At 42.0% G+C, this 27,798-nt stretch overlaps 4 protein-coding genes across 8 annotated transcripts in view; 1 reads left to right on the forward strand and 3 right to left on the reverse strand.

Moving 5' to 3' along the window:
* kiaa1217 (KIAA1217 ortholog) overlaps nt 1–5,662 on the reverse strand; it is a 99,025-nt gene extending 93,363 nt beyond the window's left edge. Inside the window, exon 1 of the mRNA XM_020602220.1 lies at nt 5,229–5,662. Within this exon, the coding sequence (XP_020457876.1) occupies nt 5,229–5,298 (70 nt within the window). The 5' untranslated portion in view covers nt 5,299–5,662. The remainder of the gene's footprint in view (nt 1–5,228) is intronic.
* Nucleotides 5,663–6,575: 913 nt separating this feature from the next.
* On the reverse strand, nt 6,576–9,313 carry otud1 (OTU deubiquitinase 1). The gene has a single exon (XM_020602238.1). The coding sequence runs from the start codon at nt 9,030–9,032 to the stop codon at nt 7,665–7,667; it is 1,368 nt and encodes a 455-aa protein (XP_020457894.1). The 5' UTR covers nt 9,033–9,313; the 3' UTR covers nt 6,576–7,664.
* A 2,812-nt stretch (nt 9,314–12,125) lies between these two features.
* Nucleotides 12,126–16,834, forward strand: tgif1 (TGFB-induced factor homeobox 1). Its single transcript, XM_020602244.1, has 3 exons — nt 12,126–12,566; nt 14,201–14,430; nt 15,186–16,834. The coding sequence occupies exons 1-3, from the start codon at nt 12,551–12,553 to the stop codon at nt 15,843–15,845; spliced, it is 906 nt and encodes a 301-aa protein (XP_020457900.1). The 5' UTR covers nt 12,126–12,550; the 3' UTR covers nt 15,846–16,834.
* A 687-nt stretch (nt 16,835–17,521) lies between these two features.
* Nucleotides 17,522–27,798, reverse strand: part of dlgap1b (discs, large (Drosophila) homolog-associated protein 1b) — an 81,800-nt gene continuing 71,523 nt past the window's right edge. The window contains exons 7-13 of one of the 5 annotated variants that reach the window (XR_002275139.1): nt 27,240–27,625; nt 27,071–27,150; nt 23,082–23,497; nt 21,705–21,796; nt 20,898–21,050; nt 20,610–20,672; nt 20,306–20,387 (exon numbers count right to left, since the gene is read on the reverse strand). Coding sequence is in view for 3 of the 5 variants with exons in the window: in XM_020602328.1 (XP_020457984.1) it covers nt 20,175–20,390; nt 20,898–21,050; nt 21,705–21,796; nt 23,082–23,497; nt 27,071–27,150; nt 27,240–27,625 (1,343 nt within the window). In the remaining 2 variants the exon portion in view is untranslated. Of the gene's footprint in view, nt 20,673–20,897; nt 21,051–21,704; nt 21,797–23,081; nt 23,498–27,070; nt 27,151–27,239; nt 27,626–27,798 lie in introns of all 5 variants that reach the window. The other 4 variants (XR_002275140.1, XM_020602329.1, XM_020602328.1 and 1 more) reach the window with 4 other exon arrangements.

Raw genomic sequence — 27,798 nt, forward strand, 5'->3', positions numbered from 1 at the left:
TGAAGTGTAGGACCTCTAGACTGAAAAACCCTTTCTTTCCCTCTGCCATCAGACTCCTAAACAGCTGAGGAGTTTATTACCAGGAAATATGTCATGTACTGTCGACCTGTACTGTTTACATTCTCAGTTTGCACATTCATAATTGCACATTGACTGTTGACTGCTGCACATGCTGCTCCCATGCAGCATACATTCTCTTATTATATTCTTATATATTTTTATTATATTGCTGCATTTGCTGCTTAAAGTGCCTTAGATTTTGTGTTATTTTTTTATATACTTTATATTTCATTTGTATTTTGTGTTATTCATGTGGAAGGCAAAGTAAGAATTTCATTGTACAGGGAAACATGTTTCCTAACTGTGCATATGACAAATAAACACCTTTGACTTGGTGGGGCTCAGTCTTCCTCATGGAGACCAGAGGCGTGTCAGGTTAGAATTAGGTTTAGTATTAGGGTTAGGGTTGGGGCTAGGCATTTACAGTACTTCCGATTGTTAAGGGTCAGGGGATGCTTTGTCAGTGAGCATCCTCATAACTTCGTGTGTGTGTATGTTTCTTTAAGCTGACCTCTGGGCCAGTGCCCCAGAACTTTTGATTGAATTGTAGTCATTAAAATCACAGCTGATATATAAATTACACAGTGTTATCAGCATGGAGTTTGAAGACAGGCCAAAGATAAGCCAAATTATTTGGTAACCCCCCACCCCCCCACAAACATATTTTCCTTTGAGCATGACCTTGCTGCACTATCAGAGGACAGGCTATTTAACTTCCCGTTCATCTGTGTCCAAATCTATTTTTTGCTCCTGTTGCTCCTTTAAAAAAAACAATCTCATCAGGGCTGGCATGCATCATTAGCGCTTGGAGAGCACATGCAGAGAAAATGTTATTACACCCTGTCTCCCAAAAGCACCAAAATATAACCAGAGTGTCTCTAATTACCAATAAAGAAGTGCAGATATTTTAAGATCGCTGCTCAGGACAAGTGATTGACAACTGTGCAAAGAGCTGTAGCACCCTTTGGGAGTCACCATTTTAACAGTTTGTGTTCCCGTCTGCATTGCATTATCAGGCCTTAGATCCTCTCACACTTAAAATTCCTATAAACAAGATGGAAGTGTTTGTTTACTCCTCAGTAGATTCCACAGGCAACAAAAGAGCAGCAGTGCGAATAACAATGCCGAAGTGTCCACAGGCGCTCAGAGCGAGTTTCAACTCGGCTCCAGCAGCCAGTGAGAAGCTTTAAGTGCCTGATGCGGAGAGGTCCGTGTGTCATTTGTGACAGATGGACTTACCTTCTTTCTCTTAACAGCTGAGGTGGTGAGGTTGCACAGACATCATATGCTGTTTAAGCTCTACAGCACTTTTGAGAAACTTCTTCACATCCTTTGAGGAAAGAATTCATGAAGGGGAATCAATTAGACAAGCAGAATAAAAAAAAAAACACTACTACTGGAGAGATCAGGAGAGGATGAAAACTTCATTAGGCATACAAAGTTTCATGATGTGTGGTTCTAGTCATAAGATACCATCTGTACAATACGTTGCATTCTTACTGTAAACCTCAGATCTTTTGTGTGTGCATGTGGGGGGTGCTTTTTGAAATTCCACCTCCCTTTGACTCTTGAATAACCTTTCTGTTTCTGTAACTCTCCTTACAAATGCTGAGGGAGCAAAATACCAGAAGTCAAAAGTTACTGTATGAGGCTTTTTTTAAACAGGCCAAACAGAAGCAAAGTGCCTTCACTTTCTTGAGTATGTAACAGGTCCAGATCTACTAAATATTATCTGAAAGGATATGAAAATGTCAGCAGAAAATGGACATGCTGGAGATTAAATACACTCAATAACACATTGTCTTGCAGTCAAAGGTTTCCCCATTCAATTTAATGGGAAAGTGTTACCAAACTTTTAACTGGTAGCACATTTTAAAAGATGGCTGTATCATTTAGTAGGCTCCTCTAAAAGGAATGTAAGCCTTTTGATTTCTGTTTCACGCATAAGTTACCTTTGTAGAACATTGAATAGTCATAATAAATTCAATGCATTTGACTTAACCCTCAGTCATGTTGATATGAATCAACATCAACTTTAACATTACACAAGAACGCTGAAATAATTGGTAATTATCTTTGCAACCAATTGTCATGCATTCAGTTTAATCAGTATTCGAGCAACAAAAAGCAAAAAATGGATATCAGCTCAAGGTTGCTGCATTTTATCAGAGCAACATCTCCAGTTAAAGCTAAAAATACATCATCATATTACTCCAGGGCAGAGAGGGCCACTGAGCAACCCTAAATCTTTGTGTTTAAGAGGAACCTAAGAGCCCTTAAGGGACTGGCTTTTAATCCTCTGTGAAAACAGCTGGTTAGCATCTCAGGGGCTTAGCTATTTCCAGAAGGATCATCTCGAGTGCCTATCCAATGTGAACAGCATCTTCAGTGGGACAGACCGCCCAATAGAAATGGCATTTGACACCTTTCTGAAGAAGGTGGCATTAGCAGCAGTGAGTCAACTATCAATAGAAAATAAGTTAAAAAAGTTAAGGCCATGCTCTATCCTCACATTTGCATCAGTTTGTTTTTGCAGAAAACTAAATGCTGCGTTGAGGAGTTTACTGGAAACGACATCCACCCCGGTTGCTTGACACTGCCACAGATATAATCTGAGCTGGTAAAGAAGTACATTCTTTAGTTATGATCCAAACGTAGATTTTCACATTTCCCCAAGGCTATTGCATATGGACTGATAGTATGATAGGTCGCGGTCATGTTTGTGCCAGGACATTCAGACATAGAAAAAAAAGACACCAAGAGCAAAACCAACAATGACCAAAATAAAAACTGTTAAAAATGGGAAGTGAGTGTAGATGGCCTAATGGAGTCACTAGCAAATTATGGTTTCTTACTTATTATGATTGAGCCATTTATTGTGTAGCACTTCAAGTAAAATACTGTGCAGTATTTGTATTATTTTAGAACTTCTCATCAGATTCAGGGAAGGTATTTGAATATGTAAATATCTTTCATTTTAATACCCCCAAGATGCAGCCGTGTTATCTGCATGTGTTCAAAGTGTGGATTGTCTACACACTGCACAAACAAGTTGTTTAATCTGGCTGTTGTTGGTATGCAGTGAAATGTTGTCTTCGGTATTAACAAACTGTGTGCTAAACAGGTGTGACCTGACAAACCAGTCAATAACACTTCTCAGTCCCAGACAGTATGTTTAGAATTTGGCACATAACATGGTAGATATGCTGGGTTTGATGTTAAAACATATGATTGTTACAGATTTTTTTCTTCTCCATATTGTATGTCAACATCTCTTATTCTGTAAAGGGACTCTAATCGATTTCTTTTTGGCCACTAGAGAGACACCATTAGCCGCTCCCTAATGCTCTTTGCCACTCCCATCACATTCAGTTTCCTAGCAACTGCATGAACTACGGATGCCTGGTTGCGACAAACTGTACAGAATTCAGCCTCCACTCCAAAGTTACATTAGCCTAAAAAGCATTAATGTTACACAAAGCTCAAATGACTCCAAAATTAAAATTCAGTTCATTCAATACAAAGGTAAAATCATGAATGTGCCACTAATGTTGCCGAAACATGTTAATCTTTCGATGCTCTTTCTTTGTCCCACTCTCTCTGTGCAAAAGAACATGACCTTTTCAGTCTGGCAGCCACTGTTTCAGACTTTTAGCTGGCAAGTTGTCATTCATGGCTGTCTGTCTGAAACAACTCACGGTTCAAAAAACACTTCTTATAACCTGCAGTAAAAGGCAAGCGGGGCTGATTTATGGACCGTATCTCAACAACACAGGGCAGAGAAGCTGGAATAACAACAGACATACTGTAGGCAGTGTCAGGGAGGGCTGGTTGTGAGGTTATGCATGTGAGTGTATTATATGTTTGTCTGTTGGTGAGTGTCTACATCTTGAGAGAAAAAGAAGACACTGAAACTTGACCCTGCTGTCACTTTGCCTCTGGACAGCAGGAGAAATGGATGGGCTGAGTCAGAATGTGTGGTTTACTGCTGAGGCTGCCGTTCTGTCCTTCCACACGCCAACCCAGCATGCCCTGCATACAACCTGAGCTTAACCTGTACACATCAGCACTTCTCAACATAATATCCACATGCATGTTACTGACTGAAAAACCCCCCAAAACATGCAGCAAACTGCCAGAACAGATGCCACCACAGATAAATACAAACCCTAAAATCAGAGTGTAGATGTACTCCTCTGGAGGTCTTTGCAGCAAACTGGCAATTTTCTATTTTGTCCTTGCTCACATCCTGTCAATCAGCTTGTCAACACGAAGAGCTCAGCTTCTCTGTGTCTCACGCTGTAGCGCATGCACTGCAGCACATAGCAGCAGAGGCAGCGAACGCCTCAGAATTACATCTTTCAATCATCCAACCTGAGCAATAAAAGCACAAAACCCCTACTTTATAATAATTAATATGCTGTACTTTATGAGTGATACAGTGAAGTTATCAGTGCATCTCCAGGTAAGCATCACCTTACTAAGACAGAGCATGACAAGTGTTGCACTCACTGAGGAGAAAAAGTCAGCTGCAGACTGCAAAGAGCACCTGCCACTTCTGGTCAGTGTATTAACTAGGGACTGAATGGGATCATACCACTGATGCACATGCTGAGTGGCTCTCTAGTTAAATGTCAAAATAACCACTGACCAGCCATGCATAAGGAACATAACACATTTAGTATGACCACAAGCATATAAGCAGCGTATACATGTCCACACAGAGATGAGACAGCAAATAACCAAGTTTGGTTGTAAACTGGAGGACTCAATAACCTGCTTAATTAAAAACTCCCCTTAAACAGCTAGGACTTTTAGCCTATTGTATTTTAATGTCCGATTATTGCGGCTTCTACATTAGGTTTATTACCACGACTACAGTTAACGTGACATGTGGGTGACATGCCTAATTTCTGCTGTATATGTGGCTACAATAAACCACCCTACATGACAGAAAACCCACATTCCAGTGGTAATTCCTGTGTGAACTGTTTGCCTACTATTATAGGACTACAAAACTATACTTACTACAAAATTCTTGACAGCTACCGAGGTTTGTCCCTAAAATATGTTCCAAGAGTTTTCCTCTTAATTTAGGTTAGTCTTTTGGAGTTACCGATGAAATCAAGGTCAAAGCAAAGATTAAGCACCTGAATAAATTTCCTTACTGTGAAATTTGGGACTTCCTTTGTGATTACTCCGAGGAAGGTCTGCGAACTGCACCCGGTGTCCCGACATGTCTCTGCGTCTCAGGTCAGAGCCACACGAAAGCCGACAGTCTTGTTTCAAAAACACTGGTAAGTTCCGAGCACCAGGGATGAACTGCGTCAAGGTGACGACGTCGCCGTCGTCTGTCCGTGGGAATCCTTCACAGACACGCTGAACGACACAAACACGCCGGTGGGAAGCCTCTGTCGGTGACTTCTCCTCTGCTCCCTCCGTGTCTCTGTGCTGACTGTGTGCCAGTACTGCGGTGAGGCAGCTTGCCGGGTCCGCACTCACCTGCGCTCTGTTCAGGAGCCTAACCAATGGGATTGGAGGCACTTTCACTACTCAGGTATAAGATAAAGACGATTTTTCCTGGATGTCCCCATGTAGGATTACGTCATCACTATAAAGCCTCGGGGATGAGATTTAGTAAAGTGTGTGTAGGTAATCCCACCCCGTGAAAAGGAACAACTGTCACTTGTCAAACGGTCAAATGTCAGGATCTAGGCCTAGTAAATAATGACTGTAATCCTTAACTCAACATTTAACTCACTTCCAAAGTTTCCCCATAGTACTAATAATGAAACATTTCACTTTTTTAACAATTCAGAGGATTGTGTAGTCTATTTAACTCATGTAGCTTCAATGTAATCACTTTTATTTATAATGTGTTTTTTTTTTTCAAACAACTTAGTCAAAGTCTATATGGGGTGCTGCAACGCCGCCTAATGGACGAAACGTGCAACATTATAGGCAGCTTGGCATCCTGGACAGAGGGGAAGACAAATCACCATACAACTACATCCTGGTCTAATACAAGAATATATAAAGTAACGGCCCTCAACCAAGGGGTGAGGACCCCCAAAAGGGGGCGCAGGATGACTAAGCTGTAGGCAAATTATAAGAAAAAAAAAATCTATTCATATTTTCTATAGGGTATTTGCTTCTTACTTTGTCCAAAGGCCTCTACAGCTTATTCAAATCAAACCATCTAAGAAGGAGCAAGCTGCTCAGAACCCATGTATTCTGTGATAAGGGATCATGAGCATAAGACGCTAACAAAAAACATGCTGAGAACCACAAACATCACTTGACATCATGGAAATATTTCCAGCATCAGCTTCTCGTAGTTATTCTTAAATAAATTTTAAAGGTGGTTCATCTTGCTCTTTGGGTTTTATTTTATGAAACTTAATTTGCTCCCTCACACACTTGATTAACTCTTGACCCGTAATGCCTCAATAATAACCTGACACAGACGTGTATGCATATATTTATTATAAATCTACACATTTTAAACTGCCAGATTTAGCACAAATATCATACATTTACAAAATGGAACATTTTTAAGGTGAAATCTGAAAGTGAAAACACTGTAAACATCACAACATGAAATACAGAACAATATAAAACTATATCCAGAGTCCAAACTTAGGAAAACAAAACTCACTCTTGAGGCGCCTTTCTCACATTGTATGTGAGCAATGAGCTTTAGTTTAATCAAAGTCAGAAACCAAACAGAACAAAGACATGGTGACGTTGCATCTTTGCACTAAACTGTGACAGAGCACCGTTCAACATCCAGAAAGCTCTGACACAGGTTCCAGGCGATCTGACACTATGAGTACTGCAGTCGGACCTGAACAGGAGGTTGCGGGCTCCAGTGTCACTCCTTGTAACAACATCCAGACATCCTGTTTCACATTAGGACAGCAGAAGGTGGAAATGAGTGCAAAATATATCACATCATCTGCCTTATGCAGTTTGAGTTCTATTATGGTCAATGTCGCACTGAGATTATCATAGTGATATAACATAATAATCTGTGTGGAAATGTCAGAAAGGTACTATTCAAGTGATTACCATGTCATCTAAATGAGAAACTGTTGCAAAATGTTTTTCTAATATGTGTTCAAACTCCTAAAATGAACTGGAATAACAGAAAAAATAATGGCTGAACTGTTCTAGCAGACAGAAATTAAACACATTTGTGCAAGAGATGGGCTAAACAGACGTTAAACACTGAAGCTAAGTCATAAAAATGCAAATCAAGTCTCTTTGTATTTTACAATATGTGGAAACAGCAAAACGCAGCAAAGGCATTATAAAAAATAACTGCTCTGCCAATAAGTCACCTCAAAAGCACATTCATGTACAGTAACAACATTAAAGTACTGTATTCCACTCATGTCAACATATCGGGAAAAACTGCCTCACACACATTCAGACACAACCGCTACTAATTTGGCAGTTTTAGCATGTACAAAAACAACACGTGCACTGCACTTCTTTTCTCTCACAATATAAACCTTACAAAAATAATTTAACTGCATGTAAAAACCAGGCATGTTCAGAAATCAGTTCTGCACTAATATGTAACAGTGAGCATCTTTTTTTCACCCAGATCCATTTTTCTCAATGTACATTTTGGACAATGAGGCTGCCATCGACTTTGCCAGTTCCTCATCTCTTTTCCTCTGCATCTGTGAGTTCCTGCACCAGTCCTCGTACTCTGGGTTGGGGAAACACCTGTCCAACAGGACGTCGTAGTGACCGTTGCTGAGCCAGCTCAACCAGATAGCTGGTTTCGAAGCGTCCTCTTCCCCGAGATAGTGCACCATGGTGGAGACAGTGGGGCTCTCCAAGCTCCCCCCGGTTGTCAGGTGGATGTTGACGTTTAGCATCTGGCTCATGGCCAGAAGCTCAGGGTACCCGGCCCAGGCGCCGTCCTGCGCTGCATTGATCAGAAACTCCCCAACATCACCTTCGATTATGGGGTTGAACTCGTCCAAGTGGTCAGCAATGTGGTGCACCGTGTGCTCCCTCAGCTCCCTGTGTCTCGCCTGGTCCCCGTACATGGCTTTGCACACAGCTCTATACAGACAGTTGCCATCTGGAATGATGTGGTACCTGTATTTGTGCCTCTCCTGGAGGTACTTGTTTTGTTTCTCTACTTCAGCCAGATACCAAGTGACTTTATCATTAACATCTCCTTTCTCTTGGCATCTCTGTGGAGGACACTCCTGCAGAACACTGAGCTCGAAGGCCTGTCTCATATCCGACACTGGAGCTGTTTTTCCACTGCTCAGATCACTAAAATCTTCCTGTATGTGCTCTTCGGGCTGAGCTTCCCTGGGTGGAACTAGCTCGTCTTCTGGTAGTGAGGCCCATCCATTGCTTCTAAAGGGGACATCAGACACTGAAACTGTGTCAACTTCGCTAGAATTTCCCACTGTCCTCTTGTACTCTTCTACTCTAGGTCCACAGATGTTGTTACAGTTTAAAAGGTGATTTCCAAGCAGCTCTGGGCAGTCAGAGAACAGCTCATCTGTCCCAGTTCTCAGCTGATCTATCCAATCCAGTATCACATCAGAGTCACAGTCATTACAGATGATACTTTCCCCATTATGCGAGTTGGGAGAGGGCGGTTTGGCTTTAGACTCTCTCATGATATGGACAGGAACAGACCTCTCCACTCCATCGGGCCTGCGGATTAATATCTCAGCAGTCGACGTGAAGTAAATTGGCCTCATAGACGAGGCTTCGTGACATGAAAACGCAGGCATGTTTGCGGAAGAAGCAGCCTCTTTCTCCGGACTCCCGTTGGTCGTTGAAGATGTATCTGCGTGTGAAAATACCGGTTTATCAGCGTCAGAGGAACTTGGTGTTGTCTCGTTCTGACGCTCGGATCCGCTCGATAAAGTTATAGTAACTTTGCGCGACAACCTCGGGTAGTGTGTCAGCGCACTGTTGTACAGCTGCATTTTGAAGGAGTCCTTTATACTGTGCGCCACAGGCGGGCTGTTACGGAGAGATGACAACAGCAGCTAAAAATACCCTCCATGTCATTAACAGCAGCAAAGTTGTAGAGAACGTCCCCATGGTCCTGAGCCCTGTAACCACTGACACGCACAGACACGCACAGACACGCAGTCTGTCCACTTTAGCCTTCTTGCGTAATTTCTGTTGGGGAGCCTCCCTAATTTTAGCTCCTGACTGTAGGTCTGCCTCAACAGTCAGCTCAGATGAGACATAAAAATATATTTCCGTTTAAATACATTCAAAATAAAATCCTGACATTAAAAGGTTTATAAAGAAATTCATTGTCGGCTTATTTCGGTAAAAGTAACATTGACATTTGTGTTTAATTTAAAAACCGGCTACATTAGCTGCTGCTGTGAAAACGCTTTAAAAAGTTAGTGGCCAAATTTCTAACATTTGCACACAAAAAAAAAAAAAAAACATCTTTTACAGCGCCTATACAATGCTACAACATTTCATCTAAATAAATTTAATTCTGCTTTTTGACAGTGATCGACAGAAAAATATCCGGAAAACATCCTCAAGGTGACTGAGGCTAAAACTGACTACAAGCACATAATAAAGTGCCCTTCAGTATAAAACACGTTTGTTTTCAGTGTATTCCGCTCCAGACCATTTGTCATTTTTATACATACATTATAAAAAAAGACAATATAAGGAAGACTAAGCGATTTAATGTAATTCAAACTGTTATTATAGGCTACCAGATTGTTTTACTTTGAACGCACAACCTCCTGATTTCCTTTATTATTCGTTGTTACTGTCTGCGACTTGACGCAGTTCTCCATTTTCATGTCCTGACTAAAGCGGTGTTTACCCAAGTCGACAAATGTGAAGGATCTGTTGTGTCAGTCAAACGACCTGAGTGATAACGTGTTGAACAGTAATGCCGATTTTAGGCACAGGCTACGTTTTACTCGTTTTACTTCCCTAGATAAACGTGGGCTATAGGTTATTTCCAATATAATCAATATGGACAGGTAGGTACTACTTGAAGCGTATATAAAGAAAAATGAGCAATTTTCTGAATACATACATCACCCCTCTTTTATACCTTAGACTATAAAAATGAAACAAACAAAATACTTCTGAAAAAGTTCACATGATTAACTTTCAGTGATTTTAAAATGAGTTCAGCAAATATTTCAATGAAACAAAATAGGCTATACTCCTATGACTAGCCTACACAGATTACACTCAGACCTATAAAAAAAAAGTCTATATGATTTAGAATTTGTATTATTTGTTTTTATTATTAAGGCTAGCTATAAATTTTGTAACAGTTAAACAGTATATTAATGGGCCTGGCTCCTAACTTGATCATATCTCTATTTTTGATACGTTGACTAAGCTTGTCTAACCTGAAAGAGTCACACTACTTGTGTCTACTAAGCATGTGTGTGCTTATCGATAATAGCCACAGCAGACTCATTTGCCACTGCAGCTAAAGTAAATTTATGCTGACAAATCATGAAATAATATACATTATTATAGATATATTTTCAGTCTACAAATGAGATTCCCAGGGGTTGGAACTAGCCAACACCTCTGTTAAAAGGTGGCAATGCTTCCTCTTTAAATACGGTCTATTTCCAGTCTGTGCTGGCCATACGGTTCTGGAAAAACCTGCGAATATGTAGCATACATTCTCTTATTATTTTCATATATATTTTTATCTCTTTCACTTGCTGTTTTAAAGTGCCTTAGATTATATGTTACGTATTTATCTATTTCATATCTCATTTGTATTGTATGGCATTCATGTGGACCGCAAAGTAAGAATTTCATTGTACAGGGAAATATGTTTCCATACTGTGCATATGACAATAAACACTTTGACCTTTGAGTAATCGGTTGAAGGCATTTCTACATGCTAATGTTATTCTGTCTGAGCATCTAGTCTGGGCACAGTACTACCAACAGCATTCCAGTTTGTGCTTTCTGCTACAGCCACTTGGAATGTTTGGAATGGGGAAATTAAATCAACAATCTTGGCATCACTGGCAAAATTCAAGACTATTAAGACTACACTTGTGTATGATTCTTCTTCTTAGCTAAACATATGAACTGTTTGTTTATTGAAGATTTTATATATCGGTGTGTTTTTTTGTATTGTATGGTGTTTTATTGCTATAACCTTTAATGCTGCTGTCAATTAGTTTATTTTATCTAGAGCCCCTGTTGCAAAGCAGTATAATAACCACTAGAGGGAGCCCGAGCATCTTGTTATGATGCATTCAGGTGCAGTACTACATGTGCACACACGGAGGCATGAGACATTTAGCTCGAGAAGAAGAGATGAAGGCCTGTCTGGAATAAATGCATATAAAGAGATGGTGCTATACCATCTGTCGCAAGATTGTGAGTCGCATACAAATGAGGGCATTGATAGTTTCCTCTGTCGTAGTAAACCGAACTCGGACACTAGCCTCACTCTGGTAGCCCACGAGGAGGACTCACAATCCCTCTATTACACCCAAATATACAGGCTATACATTTTCACGTCCTCCACGCGAGATATTAGGGAAATATTTGTTTCGATAATGGTAATATTAAAAAGAAAACAACACAAATACTACACGATTCTGTCTCTATACAACAAAATCAGCTTTCATAAACACAGCATCCTGGTAATAATGGCTCCTAACTGTAATACATGATGATGACTTTACTATTCTAATTTAAAAAGCACAATAAGACCCCAGGCTACTCTTGAAAAGCACAGAAATAGCCTGCACTGGGATCATTATAGCCTAGAATTCGATGAAATACCACTGACAATTCTGCATGATGTGTTATTTGAAATACTGAAGTGATACAGGAAACGAAAGTCCCAAACGTAAGCTATAGCCTGTGGCAATAATATTGTATTTTTTTTTTTATTGTGGCTATTATTCGTGGAAGATGTTACCAGGAGGTCCGCAGTGCTCTACACTAGTCTGTTGCTGCTGCTGCTGCTGCTGTTGTTGTTGTTGTTGATGTTGTCGTCGTCGTTCAGACTGTCCGTTTAAACCGATGCCCTTCTCTGGATTATAAATTACTACACAGTCTGATTGTATTAATTTATTAGGGGGTCTGCAGCAATTCAAGCTTAGACTGTATGTAGGTTATGTCAGGGGGAACCAGCCATGCTGATGTCAGAGATTTTTCCTCTGCCCTCCACAGTGGGAGGATCTCTGTGCGTTGAGTCACGCAGCTGTCAAAGATGCTGTCACCCAGTTTCAGAATCAAACACAGTCAATGAGAAAAAGGCTTAGAGCCGACGGGAAGCAGCTCTCGGGTAAAGCCCCCGCTCGAGTCTCCAAACGAGGAAAAAAACACCCGAAAAGGAAAAAACTAAACGACTTTTGATGAATAAGGATATTCGGACACACACTGGGGATATCAGGAGACACTGCACTGACACAGAAGACAATTATCTTTTGCGCCTGACGAGGAAAGTGGGCATTTTCTTACGGAGATGAAGGCGAAAAGGGGTAGGTTTGATGCTCTTTGATTAAAAATAAAATCTCTCAAAATGAGTTTAGGTAGCAGGAGGATACAGACCGATTTCCCTCACATGCAAACCACGCAGCCTATTGTTTCCTTCCCAGACATGACAGGGGGCTTTTGCTGCCATGTGCTGGCGCGATGTCACAAGTCAATATATCTACGTGTGTACATCACTTTGGCTTTGTTGATACGCTTTCTTCATGTTTTCACACAACAACACACGACGCCGTCGCCTTGTGTTATTTTTGTTAGCACGGTGTTATTGTAATCAAAGTTGAAAGGTCCCATGGGATGTCAGAATTGGATTAAACGACCCTTTAGCTCGAATAAAAGTTCACTAAGAGACGAGCGACACATTTGTGTTGAAGTTCGACAAAAGCTGGTTGTGCTACTTTTTGTTGGCTGTCGAACTTGAAGCGTTACATTTTCATAGCGCGAGACCTTTAAATGTTGCACGTTGTTGTTGTTGTTTTAACAATGTACCGCGAACGGAAACACCTTTAAATTGTATCTACTCCAAATGTAGGCTAATGTTCCTCCTGACCTCATTGTGGGAAGTTGCCGTCGCCTTGTTAGTAGATTGAAGGACCTCGTGGTGCGGCGCACGCGCGCGCACACACAATAGAAAACCACTCAAGTTGTTTAAACTTACAAAACCAACGTCTTCGTTGGGCTACAGCACTTTATTCACCCACAGTGTTGTTCTGTGATATCTGAGGGAAACTGAAGTTAAATGCGAAGTCTCCGTTTGCGTGTAGAAACTTTTAAATCACATACAAAAGACCACGGAGCCCTAGATTCTTTTGTTTAGTCTGGAGACGCTGATTTGCAACAGGTCTCCCCTCCCCCTTTCCCCTCTCGCTCCAGCCTACGTAATTACCTCATCCTGTTGGCCGCGCTCACATAGGAACTTTCTTATTCCTTTCCCACTTGTTTGCCTCAGACCAGACTGCATTGGGCTGTGGACTGTTATTCTTGTTTCAGCAATTTTCTTAATGTTGCCTGGGCTGCTTACATTGCACATTTCTGGAATTCAGGTGTCATAAATGGCATAAACATCCAATAAGCAGCAGCCAGCGTCTAGTATAAAATCAAAATCAGCAGAAAACAGATTAATTCTGCAAAAAATATGACCAGTCCAGGTTTTTCTAAGAATTTATAAGCAGGGTTATATTCCCTAAGCAACACCCAAAGAAATTCAAAGGCCGAAATACTGAGTTTAATTAGACACATCTCAATCACTAACTTTAAAAGATAGCAGCAACTTCTATTATTCAGAGCAGAACCTCCCATTGTACTGTGATTGTTCTTGTGGTCAACCCATTTTACCTAGCAGAGCATGCACAATGTGCTCTTAGTGTGCAACAGACCTGGCTCGTATCTGTCCAGGCAGGTTTTATAACTGACACAGTATCAGACAAGCCTTTGTGACGTCCTTCCCCTCTATCCCTCCCCCCTCACACCCTCCCTGGGTCCTCTTATTAATCACATGGCTGAACTTGACAGCTTGCTTCTGACACATCATCTGCCTCCCAGACAGCTTGTGTTTGGTAAACAGCTGCGGCAGAGGATACCGTCCTCATACACGCCATTTTTTTTACCCCCCTCACTTGAACAGGTTTGATGATGCTGTCAGGGAGTGAGACAGACGACGAGGACAGCGGGGACGCTCCTCTGGATCTGTCCTCCAGTGCGGGAAGCAACGGGAAGAGGAAGCGGCGGGGAAACCTTCCCAAGGAGTCAGTTCAGATCCTCAGGGAATGGCTGTACGAGCACCGTTACAATGCTTACCCCTCTGAGCAGGAGAAAGCCCTCCTGTCCAAGCAGACTCAGCTCTCCACACTGCAGGTAAGGACACGGATAGGTTAACTAAAACCTTTGCTACCAGTAAATACTTAGAGCGTAAACAGACCTCTGTAAAATAAAAGGGAAGCAAGCGTTGGTTTGACTGAATCATTTCCTGTCTAGAGGGCAAACAAAACATGACACACAAACAGTGAATTGAAGGTCATTCAAACCAGCTTGATGTTGCAATGTTGAAAGCCAGTGAGACAACATGAGTAAACTCACTCCCTGTGTGCTGTGGGCTTGGCTGAGACACTTGGACAGGAATTTCCCTCCCTCCAGCCCCTTTCCATCCCAGCTGTCTGGGAACAATGCAGAGTCATTTACATGGTTAAAGCAACAAGCCTCCCCGAGCCAGTTACGACTGGCCTGGAGGGCTGATGACAAAAGGAGAGAGTGATGACCATGATTACTGCTATGACAAAGAAGATTAGTTTTTACTGCAAGATATTTTAAATGCAGGATTAATAAGTCCAAACTAGATTTTTGGATCAAAGTTAATGTTTAGCTTCACATAGTTTGAGATGTGCTCATCTTTGCTGTAAATCTTAGAGGTCTAGTTTTTCATTTCTGCAGTGCTTCAGTAGTAAACAAGAGGTTGTTTGGTGTGAAATATACAACCTTGTGTGAAATCTTGACTTGTTTATTGACAAAAGAGGTGCATTTGCACCTGGGGATAAATTGGGAGGCAGAACATAAGTGGGTCATGTGATGTGGCTTTCGTACTACATTGAATTTTTTTTTTCTGTATTTTCCAGGTGTGCAACTGGTTCATTAATGCACGGCGGCGACTTCTCCCGGAGATGCTGAGGAAAGATGGCAAAGACCCCAACCAGTTCACCATATCCAGGAAAGGTAGCAAGGCTGGCGACAGCTTCTCCGACAGCTCCCAGTCCCCAAAACACAGCAGCCCTGCAGCAGGTACAGAGGAGAGCTTTGACAAACGCGTTCTCCACCCCTCCAGCTTCGAACCATCTGTGTCCGGTGTCCTGAGGAAGGCAGCGTCCCCTTCCATACCTTCTCCAACCTCCACATCCCCCTCTCCAGGTCTCATGCCCACCCGGCCTTCTGTCATCTGTCACACCACTGTCACCGCAGTAATGCAGGCCAGCCCGACATCCTCCCACCCCTCTGTGCCAGGGGTGAATTGTGACAGTGGAGCTGAGGCATTGCAGTCTGCACAGGCGCTGCTTAGATGCTGGGATGAAGGGCCGGTAAACCAGCCACTCACCACTACCACCGTTCTCACCAGCACCGGCATGGAGGGCAACATGAGCCCCCGCAGCGGGCTGTTCAACACTCCTCCCCCCACCCCTCCAGACCTTACACAAGACTTCAGTGGCTTCCAGCTTCTGGTGGACGTGGCCCTTAAACGGGCTGCAGAGATGGAGCTGCAAGCCAAACAGATGGTCTCCTAAAGGGAGAAATGACAAAAGAAGAGGAGGAGGGAACAGAGACGGACTTTGTATCTCAAACTCCTCCGAGTTCAGTGACTTGTCTGCACGCAACAGAGAACAAAACCACATTAAAGCCTGATCATTTCTATTTTTGGTATACCAATCAGATTGATGAGGATGTTTTTTATTGACAAAAAACTAATTGTATTGAGGTGCCTTGGCTGTAAGTTGTTTATTCATTTCATATATATGCGTACGTATCTACACGTGTATCTTATTTGCACACAGGGACCAAAAATATTATCGGAGAATTGCTGCCTGTCTTACGTCTTTCCATTATACTGTAAATCATTTTAGAGAATGGAGCAGGAGCACAAAGCTGCCCTCCTTCACAGGCCTATCCGATGGACTGGTCGCACCCACACACAGTTATTGTTTTACATTTCAGAGATCAATTCGTTATTGGTCTGCCTCATTTGTTTGCACACTAAAGGCAGGCAGATGTCATCTCAGTGTCTTAAACATGCTTTGCTCTTGGCATCTATGACAAACTTATTCACTACTGTAGTAGATGTTCTGTCATGAGTATAGTTTTGATTTTTGTAATTTGCTTTTAGCTATTTTAAAAGAAGAAACATTCTTTTTTTTCTTTAGATTTTTTTTTTTTTATTCACCAAGGGATATTTCACATGACCAGTGTAGCAGGTTCTTAGTCTGAGTCTTCATCATATCACTCAGCAAAAATGATGGCCAGTGGACTGGAATGTTAAACACTACGGTTGTTAAATTTTTTTCTGCATATGCTGTTTTACAACCTGACAAAGACATTTTGAAATCACCAAAAAGCATTTTCATGTATAATAGGTATGTATATAGTTAATGTGACATGATGCCCAATGATGTGATTTCTTTTCATACTGTGCAATGTTTGTGGCAACTAGAGGTCACATGGGATTCAAATAAAGTTCTGTTTTTCTACATCTCAGAACTGATCATTCTCATTACAGCATTTCAATCATTGAACTTTGTGACTTTATCCTTTAACGAGAGAGTATTGAGTCAGAATGTTCAGTAGATAAAATACAGAGTACTAGAGGACAGAAATAGTAGGTTCATGTCTTTCCAGGCTACTGGCATTCAGACACTCCTGTGTGTGAGAGGTTTACAACAGCTCCAGCCAACAAGCATAATCCTGCATAAATTAGCACAAACAGCAGAAGTCAACAGTTCCTTGTCAACAGGGTCTTATGTGTGAATCTCAGCAGTCAATTCAAGGCAGCTTCTGAGTGTGCAGCCTCATTCAGGCGGACAGCTGTTTCCTTCTGGTGCTGCAACAATTTTGGCCTAAATACAAGACCAACAGAGAAGCCCGTTCATTGATTACAGCTTCCTGCCTTGAGCTCAATAGAAACAATTTTTCAAAGGAATAAAATCTGGTCAACTCTTTTCTAGATTAAAATTACATCCAGCAATTAACATGTATAACATGAATATTTTCATTTTATGTGTAATTTTGTGCTCAACTATGTTTCAGGAGAAATTTATCACAGCTATTTATTCACAGCTATAGCTACATTAAAAAAAGATTTTATATTAAAAAACCCATGATCTTATAAAATGTTACATTATTCTGGATTAAATAGTAAAGAAAATCTTACATGAGATCCTTCCTGATAAAAATACAGCAATAGAATGTTACTTAGACATTAAAACATCAGTAATAATGACTTTTAAAAAATGTTCAGGTTTATAACACTTACAGGGTCACTGACTACTACTGGGTCCAATCAGGAGGATATAATCACCAGTAAGCGTTTAAACAAACCTTAAAGCCCACCATGGCAGGTTATGGCTGACCCACTTCCGCAATGCCCTCTTTACTTCCCCCACCCCCGAGCTTCAGCCACTCAGATCGGCATGCCGGCCCTCAGCATGACTGATGAGTGAATGGCGAATCACTAGAAGCTACATGTACAAGAGCACCGAGGTTAAACCAAGGCCAAAAGTGCTGTCTAATTATGGGGACCCACCCTGTGGAAGGGAAATGCCTTAAAACAGACCACGCAGGCCTTGTAATCCGTTTAATTATATTCTAATTGTAAACACATGTAAAGGCCGGGAAGAAAAGAACACAGCTGAATTATGGCAATAATATTTTTTTTAATGCTGATAAGAGCCTGGACACATGCCATAACATCAACAGTGTAATAACATTAATTACAAAATGTTTATCTGTTTAATATGTTATTTGATTGGGTTATAGTTTACATTTACATAGGGAAACATTTACTTATGTACAACTGTTTATTTGAATGTTTTCTGTTAAACTACATCACAAGCTTCAGAATTGCTAGGACTGTATCTTTTGAGTTTAGCAGTTAACCACAACTCAGCATTCTGGTTTCTAACCTCCTGCTATACCAGGGGTATTACAGTGATATGTTAATATAATAAACATAAAGAAGAAGTCAATCATTTGACATTTAAATTCAAATTTAAGTTCCAAAGTCAAAAATACTAAAAAGAGCTTCATTTACAGTAAGTGGAATTAAGTTTGAACTATTTTTATGCACCGTCTCTAAAACATGTCTCGACCAGTTTAAGGAAACACAAATCATATTTTAACTTCGTCATCACTCGAGATCCTTCATATATAAATGTCTCTATGCAAAATCTTCAGGTAACATTCAATAGGGACAAATTTTAGGAATATATCCTAATTATCCAATGGCACAAAACTTTGCCAGATCAATACAAATAGTTGGACTAACACACCAAAATCCTGCTATTCTGTTATCAAAACAAAAACACACTGGCTTGGGATTGTCTCCACAGTCAAGCAGCAGACAGAAAATACCTTGTTACGCTGAAGTAAGTAGGGCTGACATGTTTGGACCATTTGCAAAATGGCACGGAGTCTAGTTCCTGTATTTAACATCATGGCCTATCCTGGTGACAGGTGTTATATACAAAAACCATGGGTCACACACAATCACACTCTGCTTTTCTCATCTTCACACACACAGACACACACATGCACACATCTTCCCCTGAGACTAGTGTTGTGCTCGACTACCATATTAGAAATTAAGGCTGATTATCAAAACAGAAAAGACAAAAAGTACCTGTGATGCTAAAGAACAAACATAAATAAAGAGTTAACACAGTATAAGGGCCTGGTTGTCAGTGCATAATAATAATCACAATGTCAAACAGTCATTGTTCTCCTAATCAGTAAATTAAAAGCGAATACAAAATATTAGAAATTTGTCCTTTGTATGATCTTCAAATAATTGCTTCATTAGGAGGCAGAGATAGTGCACGCACAGTGAGGAGAAAAGAGTTCTTTTTCAGTCCTTTAGTCTCAATACGGTCAATAAAACTATGACATAATAAAATATAGTACAACTACCACTGGGAAGCTTGAACGTAACATGAGAAAGGATTATAAAAGACAAAAATATCAGTTACTTTGTGTCAGCATGCATGCCATGTCATTATATATCCTTTATACAAACATGTTTTGCTCAGTTTAAAAGGAGACAAGATGGGTGGGTTGTTTACAATTTGTTAATACTGCTACTATCATAATACATTTTCAACTAGGACTTTTAAGACCTAGAAAAATAGGAAGCACTTCTGAGTTGAACATCTGTTGAACATCACACACAGACACATACGCTTTCTCTCTCTTACACACACAGATTAGGTTTGTGGCATTTGAGAACAGTGATTCTTTCAGTGATTTGCACACAAATTCTACGCCTGCCTCAAAAACCACTTTGCCTTATCCGGACAGAGTCGACCCCTGCCGCTGAAAAGACCCATTTTAGAGCCCGTTATTAAAAACAAAGATTTCAGACCGCGAGATTTTGATCAAAAATATAAAATCAACTTAATAAATATAAGTATTATCCAACAGATCACCTCTATTTGATTTATATATGTGTGTTTAGCATGTTTCTGCCTTTTCTTGTAATTTTCAGCTCCTGAAACATTAATGTGAAGCTGTGCTACACTTGGCTTACTTTGTAATATCAGGTCACTTAAAAAGTGATTTATATCTTTGGGAGTGATGGACAGGTATTGATACAAGAAAAAGGGGGAGTGCTACATCAAAGCTGGGAGAAGGAAATGAGGAAAGGGAGATGGGTTAATACATAAATAAATAAATACTGTAAACGTACATGTCTTGTTTGTACAACTTCCATCAAGACTGACCCCACAGTGAGCTGGGGAGTCTGTAAAAATTTGGTTATATAATGTCAGTACCCTATTCTTACCATTCAGTGCTATTGTGTACGGGACATGTAGTACTGGGCACGAATGTAGGTACATATGTTGCAAGTCTCATAGTCTGGTCTGAGCCTCGGGGATATAGATCTCGATACTGTCTGGGCTCTCTGTAGCTGAGCTCTGCCGAACTGATGCGGCACGTTTGGCTGCTAGCAGGCGTTTGCGAGCTTCTAGACGCTGGCGCTCAGAACTTTCCAGTGAACGATCCCTAGCCAGGGGAGGGTGGCCCTTCTGGGGCTTCTTTGGCACAGGAGGGGGTATCCTTCTCTGCTGGACAGGAATGACAAACAATCTTAACGATGGACCACTCGATTCTCATAACATTAAGTAGCAACACAACTGTATCCAGTGTGCAAACAGGTTAGAAGGAGCGGTGCAGCTGTGTAATATGAGAACATGCAATTTTGAATGGGATTATGGTTCACAGTGGCAGCCATTTGCATGGGGTAAGAGAGCACAGCGGTGGCCAGTGTGTGATGTAAAAGTGACCATTGGAGATGAACAGGCTCCAACGGTGCATGGCAAGTAGAGTAGCTTCTCAAAAGCAGCTCACTGTCAACAACAAGACAGAACACAACAAACAATAGGTGATATCAGGCAGGCAACAGTTTGCAACACACACCTGCAGGCTACAACAAAGCTTAACAGTGAATCATTAGGACTCACAACTGAAAGTACTGTATACAGTAATGACAGCAGATAACATGCAGGTTAGTAAAGCAGTCCAAAACACAGCCAAGGTTAAGCGAAAGTGATATTTGCTGTGTGTGTCTGCACCTGAATTTCTGGGGGGGTCAGAGGTTTCCAGTTGTTGGCTTTGAGTTGGTGGAGTTCATCAAACTTCAGACTAATGTTCTCAATTGACAGCTGGAGCATGTCCCAAAAACCTGCCAGGTCCTGGGAGATGGGCCGTGGATGTGCATTTGGATTCTGACAGACAAAAATATGCACACATGTACACATGAACATACCCATATGAAGTATATTTGGAAAAATATAATTGCTATTTGATGACTCAGTTTTACAGCAGCTGAGCGAATCACAGAATTAGCTTTCGATTACTGAGACCCAAGTTATTTGGAGCTGAAATGATGCCAATATTTTTGTGAATCAGGTCAGCACTACTATAATACATAGGAGTATTAGGCATTTTACCAGAATAATTACTTCTTCATCAGGCTTTGTTTTGACTCATGCAGTAACTGTGGTGAAACCACAATCTTACTTACCTTTCATTCAATATGACAAATTGTATTGTTACATAATGGATGGATTATGTAATACACATAGTTTTAATATTTTGACATGCAAATTGAAAAACAATTGTGGATATATCCACAACATAAGCGCAAACAAAAAAGCTTGACGTGTATATATTCGTTTCAGGATTCAAGAATCCCCCTAGTTTTCATACTGCATGACCTGTTTTGTATGTGAAAGACAGCAAGTGGTGTCCACACTAGATGCATAGTAAATGAGCGCCTGGCCTGGGCTGTCAGGATGATTTGTGCAGGATGATGTCAGTGGGTGTGGTGTGGTGTGGGTGTGTGTGTGTCTGGGGGGGGGGGGGATGAGGTGACATACCAGATTCTCCTCACACAGCTCCCGGAATTGCCGGAACTTCTGGGACATCAGCAGCTGGGCACTCCCCACTGCACTGCGGATCTTCTCCAGGACTGCAGAAAGACACAGATGCACATGCATGCACACACACACACACTTGTTTTTATTCCTCTTGAGGACTTCACACTGACTTACATTCATTTTCTGCAGACTGTCCCTAACCTTAGCAATAACCATCACTTACCTAATCCTGACCTTAAACCAAGTCATCACCCTAAAATTGTGTGATTTACATACTGGGGAGCAGAAAGGCTGAGTCCTCATAATGTCAGTGTGTAAACAGGTTTCAGTCCCCACAGTGTGAGTAATGCCAGGTGCGCAAACACACACACACACACACACACACGCAGAGTCCACAACGCAATTACTCACAGAACTGCATTCTGCAGGCATGTTGCACAGTTAGCGCTGGTGCATTAATAATGTTTGTGAATCCACTTTTATCTGTGCTTCTTAGAAACAGTAATCATTTAGGGAAGTGAAATAATTATTGAAATGCACTGAAATTCAAAGCAATGCTGCACAAAAATTAAGGACTTCATGAACACACACTCCACATTTACAGCGCATATCCACTCATACAGATCCAGGTTATGGTCATAAAAACTATATTTTAAAAATGAAACATTTTATTTCTCTCACACTGCCAGTTTGGCAGATTAATATGTGAGATAAACAAACCATACTGCAAAGCCAGTCTCATCTCTCAGTCCTACTGACTCTCATATCCCTATGGAGAGGAACTGTCAGTGCATACAATGCATGAAGAAAAGGGATCAGAAACTGAGAGGGGTGTAATGAATCTACACTACAGACACAACCCCATCAGGATGTGCGTATTTGTGTGTGCATATGCTAGTGTGGGATTTGGGAAAACAACCTTGAGAAACCTTCTCTGTTCTGAATGTTCTGTGAGAAACTCTTGTCTGGAACCATAATAGCACAGTAGCTGCATAACATAACAACAACATTTTTGGTAAGACATGAAATCAGCTGTGCAGGAAGGTCAGATGTAAATACAGTGCCTACTGCCTGAGGCTTGTTTGCTTAGTCTGGTATGTGCATGTGAGTAAAACATGGTTTGACATGTGCATACATACATGTACTGTTGTGTGTGTATGTGGGTTACATCAGTTATGTGGCCAGGGCCAGCAGCAGCCTACTGATATGTCTGTGGAGGCCAGAGGGCCTGAGACAGGAACAAGCAGCTAGTGTGGTCCAATACCATCCTCCAACTCAAAGGAGAAGAATGAAGGGCAAAAAGTAGGCCTGATATCAGTGTACAACAGACGTTCTTGTCTTCGTATCTGGGTATTTAAACCCCATGATTCAACTCACTCTCATCTGGCAGCTCATTCTCCTTTTCATCCTGCTCCATCTGTCTGCACCAGCCCTCCATACGCTCCGTCTCAGCCTGCAGCAACTTGAGGAACCAGCGGCCATCACGGGGACACACTGCTCGGCCGACGGCCTCCGAAGCCTCCACATCTGGCTCAGTTGCACTGTCCATCCAGGGGTCTGGAGGGGGCAGGATAGACGGGTCAAACCCCACCTCTCCGTAGTCATCTCCAGTACAGGCGTGGTAGTGGTTCCCAGAGCCTTGGATACTGACAGTAGAAGTGGCAGCATCGCTGGATTGCTGGCGTGGTATGGTAGCACAGTGACATAGTAGCAGCTCTGGGGCGTCTGTGGGGTCGTCAAGGTCAGCCTGCACAGCTGTGGTTACGCTGTTGGACCGGGTCATCCTGCGGTGACTAGGAAGGGAGACAAGAATAAAAGAACAAAAAGACAAACAACTTTTTATGCAGCGACTGATTACATATGCTGATACCTGCCTGATCAGTAATTCTGATAATATTGTTTACACATGCTACTCCGGGTATGAACATTTAAACTTATCATGCCGATCTCATCACTCATAGTGATGAAAAGCTTTTGTAGTCTGGAACATCTCTGTGTGTTTTATCACCTGGCTCATTCAGAAGCAACTAAGTGTGCAGTCATCTGTCACATCACAAACCTTGCTTTGGGGCTGATACACATACACAAATAGTACAAGCACACACACACTTGGACCACTTCTTAACAGCTGGGTGTGCCATGTTGGCTCAGAGGGTTTATGCCACTATTGAGAAGCTTTTCCACACACTATGTGCAATGGCAGAGCACACACTCATGTGCAAAGATTAAAGCAACACACACACACACACACACACACACATACATACTCTTGGCTAGAGCAGCTAGTCACCCCAGTAATGAATGGGATACCAGAGGGATGTGGTTGTTGGGGGGGGGGGACTGGCTAGGAAGCTGTGCAATAAGGCGACAGTCTAATCATTACTGGATTACAACTCAAAGCACATCATTTATTAACACATAACACAATGTGCCAGGTTGGGGCTCATTAAGCCACTTAAAAACAAACGGATACACTTTCATATGTAGACATAAGAGTGTGCATGGACAGGGGCTCCAAAGAAAATCAAAGCAGAATAGTACGCACTTGAGCTCAACACTCACATCCTCATGCAAACTTTTACATTTTGTTAAGTCAAGTAAATGTTATTATAATCCGTGTCTGGATTTACATATTCTCTTTTGTCAACAGTCTACAAATTAGAAAGAAGTAACAACTTTGTTAGTCAGAAAAAAAGACAATTGCTAACCTGTTAGCTGTACTATTCAAACATATCCACAGTCCTCCCACACAAGAACCTCAGCTTGACCTGTCTACAACATAACACACAAATCCTCACAGCTCCGTCACATCTGCTTCAACCCATCCCATGATGCTCACTCCTGCTCAAGGCTTCTCATTTATCTGTACCTCCCCTTTCTCATTCATCTCTCCTCATCCATGATCATGAAAAAGAAAAAAGAACAAGGAAGCGTCTTCAGGTAGATCAAACAGTGTATATGTGCTTTACTCAGCAGCACTGTATCAACAGTAGAGTTCCTTGGCTCCACCATCTCCCAGGACCTGAAGTGGACATCCAACATCAGCACCATCACCGAGGAGGCACAGCAGAGGATGTACTTCCTGCGCCAGCTCAGGAAGTTCAACCTGCCCCAGGACCTGCTGATACAGTTCTACAGAGGAATCATCGAATCTGTTCTCTGCTCATCCATCACTGTCTGGTTTGTCTGGCTCAGCAACCAAACGGGACAAGTACAGACTTCAGTGGACTGTAGAAAAGGTCATTAGTGCCAGCCTGCCCTCCATGGAGGACCTGTACACCTCATGGGTCAAAAGGAGGGCGGAGAGGATCACTGTAGACCCCTCACATCCTGGACTGTTGGAAGTCCTCCCCTCTGGACGACGTTACAACTCACTGTATGCCAAAACAACCAGGCATGAGGACAGTTTCTTCAACATACTTGGTGATTAAAGCTGATTCTGATTCTGAGGGTGTGTGTTAAGAGCAGCTAAAGAATAACTCCTTTCAACAGATGTTCAGTCATAGTGACCTCAGCCTGCTAACAACTTCCTGCAGGGGCAAGGATGAGCAAGGCCAAACACCATCCAGACCAAAAGACAGACATATCAATATGGAGGAGACAAAAGAAAAAAGAAGGTCATTTAAAGAGCAATGTCAACATGAAGGACAGAATAAACTACAGGAAACTAAGAGCAACACAGAAATTACTGCCCTCATTGCATCCATGCAGTGGTCAATTCAGAAGGCCTCTTTATTTCTTTTGATTATTTGTTTTTTAAGTTCTATTAATTTTCCTCTCACTTGTAGAGGGTGTGGCTCACAACACTCACAGTAAGAAATACTAAGGTTTATGTAAACAAAAACAGTCTGGTGTCTTATTTGGATGTAGAAAGAAGTGCCAGAGCAAGGTGAAAGAGAAGTGACAAAAAACATAGTACTACAAAGCCAAAAAGGTGCCTCTGAATACTACTACTACTAATTGATTGGCCAGTTTGTCGATAGAAACTGTCAGTTAATCCAAACAAATTCTCTTATTTTAACATCACAGTTTTAAAAATTTTGTTCTTTCTTGCATGTTTTTGCACTTGGTTTAAAAAAAGATATATATGCTTTCATATAAAAACAAGACATTGTAGTATAATTTAATTAAGGCATTTTAAAAGCTAATTTGTATATATCAGTACAGTTCGTTACAGGAAAAACATGTGGAAAGACAAGGGTGTTGTTTGTTGTGTTCATCTCTTTTACAACTCTCTTCCACTCCCTTTCAGTTAATCCTAGTTCAAAGAGAAAGGTGAGGTTGTGACCTAAGACTGCTGCATATAAACACACACACACACACACAAATAATGGAGTTTGCACACTAGAGGCTTTAGGAGTTTGGCACTAACATGGGGGCAACAGGGACAGACCTCCCAGGTACAGGCTCGCACGCATGACCCAATGCACTCACACACACTGATGCATGCCAACAGGCAAACTATCAGACATGCACTAGCAAAAATAACCTCCTACCTACTCCAAACATTAACCATAGAGATAAATGCACAGGCTGCAGTGCTGCATAACATCCAACCCTCAGCAGACCAAAAGGTGTCTGGATAAGTTAATGTTTGGCTGGGCAGAGAACTCAGAGTCGGGTCAGTCATCTGACACCTCCCCTTTCAGAAAGCCCCTCACATTCCCTGACAGTGTGCAAGTGCTGGACACAGCCTCTCTGTGAACTTTGATTCATGGTGATGTCTCTTTGAATTCCCAAAGCGAGGCTTGGCTACAGCATGAAAAGCCAGTACCGTTGATACATTTGCCAACTTTCCTCACCAAACAGAAGGTCACAGTTTTGATGTGGTTTTGACACGAGTCCCACCAGAGGTCACAGTAAGCCTGGTGTGATGTGAGTTAATGAAACAGTGTTCACTGGGCTGCTGCTCCTTAAACTAAGAACGTGTTGCAGAATGAGCGGCTGTAGTAGAATGAGTGGCTGTAGCAGACAGCATAGCAGTCCCTAAGTACTCAATACTAAACAGGACCAGTAAAATCCTCTCCCCTCCCCTTCTCTCTCCCTCCCTCCCTCCCTACCCACACATACACAAACACAGTCTCAAAGTGTTCTGAATCACAATGACTGGAGCAACAGATGGCTGTCAACTAACCCCCTCCACCTTCCCAGCTCTCTGCACCATATCCTCTGGCCCAGCTGTCACTTAGGGCCCCTGGCTGAGGGGGCTCTGACGCCAACCTCCCCTGAAGTGGAGACAGCTGCTGCAAGCCAGTGCAGGGTGGCAAAAGCATTTACTGCTCACTGCATGCCTCCCTCTGTCTCTGTAAGTCAGTCTCCTGTTCTGTTCTGCCTGATCTGGGCCATGAGACTTTCTCTCTACTTACCATCGCTCATCCTCCACCTGAATTCCCACTGACTGGAATTTAGACTGCTCGTCTGTTGGCTCTCTGTCCTCTGGGTCCACCTAAGACGAGGGGGAGATACTGTGAAACTGCATGCCAACATTTTATTCTTTTAATTAACTTCCACAGAAACCTGGGCTTGTACACAAACCTGGATCCCTATGGAGAGGCACTTGCGGAGTGCTTCCCTCTGCGCCTTGCTGTCTGCGGAGACATGTGCGACAGCGGAGGTGGTGGCGGTGGCAGTGATAGTGATGGTACTGTTGGTGACGTGCTGGCTGGGGGGGCCATGCACCTGAGCGTTAGCTGCCTCTATGGCTGCTGTCAGGGCCTTCATGCTGTCAATGCTCTCCATGGAGTTGGACAGGCCAGGTTGGGAGCTGATGCCCGTCCGTGGGCCACAGCCCCCATCCATGTAGGCATCCTGGGCGGACTCAGTGCTGCTCTGGGCCGTGATGGATATGAAGGGTTTGGATGGGGTGGTTCGTGGTGGGACTGGGGGTGGTGTCTTCTTGTAGGTGGTGATGCATGATGACACTGCAGGGAACAGACAGGGATACATGTAGCAAATAACTACACAGTGAAGGAATACAACTTCAACACCACTTAATTCATTAAATACAAAAGATAATAAGTTGAAATGTTAAAGGGGCATTACACCAATTTTACACATAAATTTTATGTCTTTTGGGGGCGGGGGATGACACTGA

The sequence above is a fragment of the Monopterus albus genome, unplaced genomic scaffold (assembly GCF_001952655.1).
Source record: "Monopterus albus unplaced genomic scaffold, M_albus_1.0 scaffold55.1, whole genome shotgun sequence".
In the NCBI taxonomy this organism is placed as follows: domain Eukaryota; kingdom Metazoa; phylum Chordata; class Actinopteri; order Synbranchiformes; family Synbranchidae; genus Monopterus; species Monopterus albus.